General features: G+C 37.3%; 1 protein-coding gene across 1 annotated transcript; it reads left to right on the forward strand.

The window, feature by feature from the left end:
- The first annotated feature begins 370 nt into the window (after positions 1–370).
- Positions 371–748, forward strand: LOC128628252 (type III endosome membrane protein TEMP-like). Its single transcript, XM_053670739.1, has one exon. The coding sequence runs from the start codon at positions 371–373 to the stop codon at positions 746–748; it is 378 nt and encodes a 125-aa protein (XP_053526714.1).
- The last annotated feature ends 6,513 nt before the right edge of the window (positions 749–7,261 follow it).

A 7,261-nucleotide genomic window follows, 5' to 3' on the forward strand; every position in this document is an offset into this window, starting at 1 on the left:
TTCCCTTCCTCTCTCTCTAAATGCAATGAAAAAAAAAAGGTTCTTGGGTATTAAATAAGAAATAATAACCCAGCCAGAAGCTCTCTCCACTGGCTTGTACAACAGTTCTTAGAGCTCCCTCCCTCCCTCCCTCAGCTCACAGGCTTGCACTGCATCCCCAAGTGCCGAGCTTTCTGGCAGTCCCAGGGAACAGGTTCTTTCTTACCCTGGATACTCCTCACCAGGTACTCCTCTGATTTAGATAATCTCCCACTCTAGCTGGTCCTCCAACAGGATCTGTGTCCCAGGGCTACCTGGCAACTGGGGATCTCCTTGGAGCTAGGGCTCCTCTGGTTGAGCCCTAGGCTTACGGGTGTCTTCCAGCTACTCTATGAGTGAGACAAACCAAATCATTGTGGGGCCCTCAGAACTCCCCACAGCACCAGCCGTATCCTCTGGACCAGGCAGCTGGGCCCAAGCACTTCCTGTGCTAGTGGGGGTTGTGCTTGGAGCTGTGGTTTTTCCTGTCCTCATTGCACCTGCTGCCAAATGCCACCTCTGCCACAAATACTTCACCAGCCACCAGTACCCCAGGCTGCCAGAAACAAGGAAGGGCCTCTGTTCAGAGATGGGTGAAAGTGAGGATGATGATGGCTTCATTGATGACAATTGCATTCTTTCTGGGGCTGGTGGGCTGGGGACAGAGGGTAGCAAGAACCACTCCTTCGGAGCCCCTATCTTTGGATACTCCCTGTCTCCTCATGCCTGACAGCTTAAGGATAGACAGTATTACACAGGGGCTATGGAACTCAGGGACAGAGCTGGCTAGGGTTTAAGGGCTAAGCAGGCATTGAGCAATGTTTCCCCTTTGACACTAGCAACCAAAGTGACGATTACATTCTCTTGCTAAATAACCCTCAATGGCTCCCAGCTATTCTCAGGAAAAAGCTTACCAAGGGCCTAACTATGGAAATAACGCATCTGACAGCCTCTTGCTTTCCTTTCTTGCCTTTCCCTATTATTCTCCCAACTTAACTAATTATTATTATATACCAGATAATAACAGTTAGCAGATGAAAATCAGTGTGCCAAGTTTCTTACTGAAATTTTCCTGTCAATAACGTGAAAAATCTAAGTGGTTACAATATATTCTGTTTTTCACAGGTATTACTAAATCTGTTTTGATGTTAAATAAAAATTAAAAGTTGCTCATTTTTCTTTTTCTAAAAATAATATTTAAACATATAGGGTTCATATTTAATATTATATTTAATATTTAGAAAATTTTACTCAGATTGCTTTTACATTTTGCTTTTTATTTTTAAATAATTTTATTATATTTTTTCCATTACAATTTATCCCCTTATACTCCCTCCCCACTGCAATCACCACATCCATGAGCTCTTTTTCCTTTTTGCCCGATCCAGCCACCCCTGAACAGCCTCCCTAGAGCTGTCAGCCTGCTCTCTATCTAAGTCTGTGTTTTGTTTGTTCAGTTCATTCATTAGATTCTACATATGAGTGAGATCATTTGCTATTTTTCTTTCGCCGACTGGCTTATTTCACTTAGCAAAATATTCCCCAGGTCCATCCATGATGTCACAATGGGTAAAATTTTTTTACATTTTTACAGATGAATAGTATTTCATTGTGTAACATCTGATAAGGGGTTAATATCCAAAATTCATAAAGAACTTATAACACTCAACACCAGAAAAACCAACAAGCCGATTTAAAAAATGAGTAAAGGGCCTGAATAAAAAGCAAATTACAAGCAAAATGAACTATTACCTCACACCAGTCAGAATGGCCATCATCAACAAATAAACAAACAAATAGTCCTGGTGAGGCTGTGGAGAAAGGGGAACCATGTTGCTCTGCTGGTGGGAATGCAGACTAGTGCAGCCCCTGTGAAAGCAGGAAGGAGTTATCTCAGAAATTAAAACACGGAATTGCCTTATGACCCAGTGATCCTACTTCTGGGAATTTATCCAAAGAAACCCAAAACACTAACTTGAAAGAACATATAAGCGCCCCTATATTTATTGCAGCACTATATACAATCGCAAGATATGGAAGTGGCCCAAGTGTCCATCAGTATATGAATATGTACAACAACTATGGTACATTCTGCTTTTTAAAAGGTGGCTCCTGGAAAATTTTAAATTACATATTTGGCCCACATTTGTGGTTCAATTTATATCTATATTAGACAATGTTTCTTTGGCATCCTCATATTTAGGGGAGATAATATCAACCCACTTGGAGAATTTTACCAAAAAGGAGGAGGAGTCACATTCATTCATAATCACTTAAACCAGTTTATCTCATATTCTGGTTATTCCTTTTGTCCTTGAGATATTATGAAATCTCAATAATATAAGTGAGATTCTCTCACTTATAAGAATTCTTCAGTATGGATTCTTTCATTGGAACCTAATAGACCCTTACTAAATATTTTCTAAAATTGCTAGCTATATATTTATGATTTATAGAATTACATAAATGTTTTAGAATATACCATTATGGCAAGGTTAATTTAAATATTACACAAAAATAATCAATTAGAATCTTAGAAAAAATAACTGTCCAGGGAAGGTAAAGTACGTACTATCATTTCTACTTCTACAGTAGAAGGTTGATGAAAGAATGCCTGCTTTGCACTAAGCAGTTTCACTTATATCATTTAACATTATTGACAGTCGGCCTTGTCATACCCACTTTACAGATCAGCTAATGTGATTTTGAAAAGTTCACTAACTTCCTTAAGGTTATATAGCCCCTCAATTGGCAGGAATGAGGCTTGAACCTGGTTTTGTCAGACTCGCTAGGCCTTTTCACTGTGCTTGTTCAGAACAAGTCACCCCCAGATGTGCCTCTGTGGTTTGCAGATTATTTTGAGCCAAGGGCAACATTAGCAGCAGGCTCAAGGAACCACTGCCCTGCCTTAATCAGTGAGAACTTCAATTAGAGGTCTTGTTCATAATAAGTGGTTATTAGAGTGGCTCTTTTCATCTATCTATAGGGCTAGATAAACCTACTTATTAAGCATCTGTTCTCATCATCTTACACTGACCCTTTGAAGCCCTCAAGGCATCTTACCCCATCCCTAGATCAGAATGCCTTATATATTGTGCCTAGATCCCCTTTCCTATCTCTGAACCTCTGCTGCATGTGAGGTCTCTGACTCTCTCATGTATGCGGGATTCCATACATACATATGTATTAAATTTGGTTATTTTCTCTTGCTAATCTGTCTTCTGTCTATTTGATTATTAGACCAGCAGAAAGAAACCTTGAGGACAGAGGAAAGTTTGTTCCTTCTGCATATCTCTAAACTATGTATCTGTAAGGATGAATTTTAAATATATGATGGTCATTTTTTATATTTTTTATAGAAAAAAGTTACTTTAAAAAATTCCACAGTCATATCAAAGCTTAAATGAATATCTTTAAAAATTTTTGCTAAGTAACATTATTTTAGTAAATTAAATATATGTAGCTGGAAAATGCTATGTCTTCAGTTTTCTTGTAAATAAGTTTTCAATTAGTGGCAAAAGACATAAGAAAATATAATTTGAGTATTATCGAGCTCCTAATGCCTTAGTGTATCTTAAGATCTCTTGAAATCTAAAACACAGCTGGGTAATATATCTTGGCATAATTTATTTTTTTAAAGGCACCCACACCTGGTTGCATTTTCAATGTATTTGGGTTTTGTGGATTTACTTTTTTGCAAAAAGCACTTATGCCTAGTCAAAATTCATTCTACTTTAAATGAAGAAATCCCTAAGGTTCACAATGGGTATGGCATCATAGCCATGGTTTGTGCTATGATTAAAGCAAATTATTTTTATATGACATCTACTTAAACAGTATAATATCCATTTCAAGTTCTGGAAGTAATTTTTAGTGAGCTTTATGCCATTTCCATTAATGATGAAGTAATGGAGGACACTGATGGAGACTTAAAAATGCCTGGATTCAAATTTCTTATTAATATGGCATTTTTAAGACAAATAGCACTACGCCTGTTTCTGGTGTGGGAGGTTTATTACTTTAGACTTGAGATCACCTTTCTGTGCTTGTAACACAGGCCTTTGATCCTATTATAGAAATTTTTAAAAGTTAGATATCACATTGTTAAATATCAGCATTTCAAAGATATATTCTTTGGTTTGTTAATAGTTAAAAAACCCCTAAAACTAAAGAACCAAAATCCTAAATGGCCTATTGTTGATTTGCATTCTTTGTTTGCAAGTGACAGAAACTCCAGCTCAAAGTATTATAATCAAGTCTATGGCCATACCACCCTGAATGCGTCTGATCTCATCAAAGTACTATAATCAGGAAGGGTTTATATCCCTCAGCGCACTTGCTTTTTCTATCTCTCTGGTCTATTTCTGCTTCCCTCTGAATATTGTTTCAGGACAGCTTGCATACAATGGCAATAGGAGGATCCAAAGTTATATTCTTGGTATTTGTAGCCAGTAAATACAAAGGGCTCTGCCTCTTCAACTCAAGATAAAAGATGCTATTGAAGGATGTGATGGAATCACCTTGGGTCATATACCCATTCCTAAACTAATCCTTGTGCCATCGAATATGAATACTCATTCCTATGCCTGGAGAAGAGATCTGTAACCAGAAATAATGTCTAGGAAAGTAGTGTTATCAGATAAAGCTATAACAGGAGTAAAAAACATCTGTACAGATTTCTATACTATAGGGCATCTTAGAGTCTTTAATATGCAAATATGAATCATGAATCTGTAGAAAATGAGGACATTTTTCACATTTTCAAATATATTTGTATATGAACTTTCTTTTTTGTAGGACATCATGTGAAATTCATGTGTTATATAGTAAAAGATTTACTCAAACAACCAGCTTCTTTACTTTTTTATCAATCTAATAGACTTCATGAGCTCCTACACTCCTAAGTGGATGGTCTAGCAGGGGTGTCCAACCTTTTGGTGTCTCTGGACCGCATTTGAAGAAGAACAGTTGTCTTGGGCCACACTAAATATTTTGTGACACACAATCACAAAAAAACTATCATAATGTTTTAAATAAATTTATGATTTTGTGTTGGGCCACATTCATAGCCAACTTGGGCTGTGTGTAGCCTGTGGGTCACAGGTTGGACAACCCTGGGTGTTTTTACAGAGTGAGAATGTGGGTGTGGGTAACTTTAACAGTCAATCAAAAATATCTGAATGTTCAAGTTTAAACAGTCTTTTTTGATAAGTTTGTCTCTCTGGGTGCAAGGCTCAATTCATTTAAATTTCTCTTCTCAAATTGGCATCTGCCTCTATGGGGCAGAATGGGCTTACTTATGTCCCCTCTTGGCAGTGGGATCTGTGCTCTTTACTCTGAATTCTTGCCAGCCTCTGCTCCGCCATGACTGGTCTGGCCCTTTGATTCCTTGCCCTGGGGCTTGCTAAAATGTGACTAGTGACCTTAGAATTTATAATTTGGCCCAAATTTGGCTTTTTGGCCCTTTTTTCCTAATTGGCTTTACCTCAGCTCTCATCATGTGACACATTATATGTATTGACATGTCTTGCATTTAGTTTCTGGCCAAGACTGTCTATCCTATAATAAGGGGTCATCTTTCCCTTAACCATGGTCATCCTATAAAATATAAGGTCATTTGTTCTTTACCCAGCTACTTTTTACTTATTCCCTGCCCTTGGGGTATATGGAAATTCTGAAGCCATTCCACAGCAGGTCAGTGCTTAAGTAGTTTGAGGAGTGTAAACTCAGGACTTCTCTCAGCTTAATGACAATTATCCACCCTGAAGCTACATCCCAAAGGGAGCAAGCACATCGGGGAAGCTTTGACTTTTCATTTCTCTCAAACTAACAAACAAAGCCTGCTACCTCCCTGACTCCCCAACTAAGACACTTGCATCCCTTTTCTTGCTTTCCCTATTTAAATCCCTCCCTTTCTTTTCTCACTCCAACAGTCATAATGGACTTTCTTATTGGTGTTTATATATTTAAAATTATCTTAGAATGTTAGGAATCCCGTTTTCTTCTGTGATAAAAGTTTATGCTCTATACTTTTGTTTAGAGACTGATTCGGAAAAAATAATGAAGTCAATTTGGTGATTAAAACCTGAGTAAGGGGCATTCATTTTTAGGCACAATTTACTTTCACCCTGAGGGGACCAATGACCTTGATTCAGTGGGTTGGAGCATATACAGTATAGATTTATAGGTTAGGAGAGCATATATAAAAATATTTCAAAAGAATATTATTGTCACCACAATTTCTCTTAGCACAAGCTTTGGGGTATGCTGACCTAGTCCAAACTATTAATTAACTAATGAGAAAAGACAGCCCAGGAGATGTGCTTTGATTTTGCAATGTCAAACAAATCTTTAGAGTCATGGATATAACTCAAATCTCCCATTGACAGGTTATAATGGCCCTGCCTAACCTTTTTAATTTATCTTTTGGATATAGTCCTTCATGAAATTTTGAATTGGCAGCACCACAGAGACATTAATGTCATTGACCTTTCATAAGACCCCAAATTCGAGAAGATACGGAGGGAACACAAAAGCTAAAAAGCTCCTTTCTATACATAAAAATAGCTAATGAATTAAAGAATTTGTGGGCATTAAATATTAACTCAATAACTTCTCACAACAATACAATGAAATAAGAACTATTATTATGTTATTTTACAGACAAGGAAACCAAGGCACAGAAAGACTGAATAACTTGCCTTCTGTTACATATCAAGTAAGTGATAAAGCTGGGAGTGGAACCTAGGCAGTCCTCCTTTAGATTCCATGCTATGCCTACTACACACACTGCCTCTTACAAACCTTTGGAAGAGCCATCTCAGACTTCTGAGTTTTCCATTACTCAAGGATCTTCTGACACAAAAAAAAGGTGAAACAAAAATGGCTATAAATAATTTCCTTATTCAATTTTGGAAGTACTTTTAACAGCTCAGGTGGGAAACCTGAACCACTAGATTCAATATCACAGTGATTTCCTTTTACCCCATACCCCATGATACAAATCACTCATAATAAAACTGGATTTGGGAAATAGGAGATAATATCAAAGGGGAAGCTCAAATACTAAAAATAAATTCTCTCTCTTGGCATTAGTTTGTAATTTTTGTCTTAGAACATCCAATATTCCAATATTATGCTTTGAGAAAACCTATTTGTTCCAAGAAATGGAGGCACTTGAGATTCTTCATGTGAGTATTTGTTAATAGCTTGTTACTTGCTCCTCACAATAACCTCCAAGTAA

The sequence above is a fragment of the Artibeus jamaicensis genome, unplaced genomic scaffold (genome assembly GCF_021234435.1).
Source record: "Artibeus jamaicensis isolate MK-2021 breed Jamaican fruit bat unplaced genomic scaffold, CSHL_Jam_final contig_64, whole genome shotgun sequence".
Classification (NCBI taxonomy): domain Eukaryota; kingdom Metazoa; phylum Chordata; class Mammalia; order Chiroptera; family Phyllostomidae; genus Artibeus; species Artibeus jamaicensis.

Coding starts and splice junctions, on each gene's coding strand:
- LOC128628252 (XM_053670739.1), top strand. CDS start 371: ATGAGTGAGACAAACCAAATCATTGTGGGGCCCTCAGAACTCCCCACA.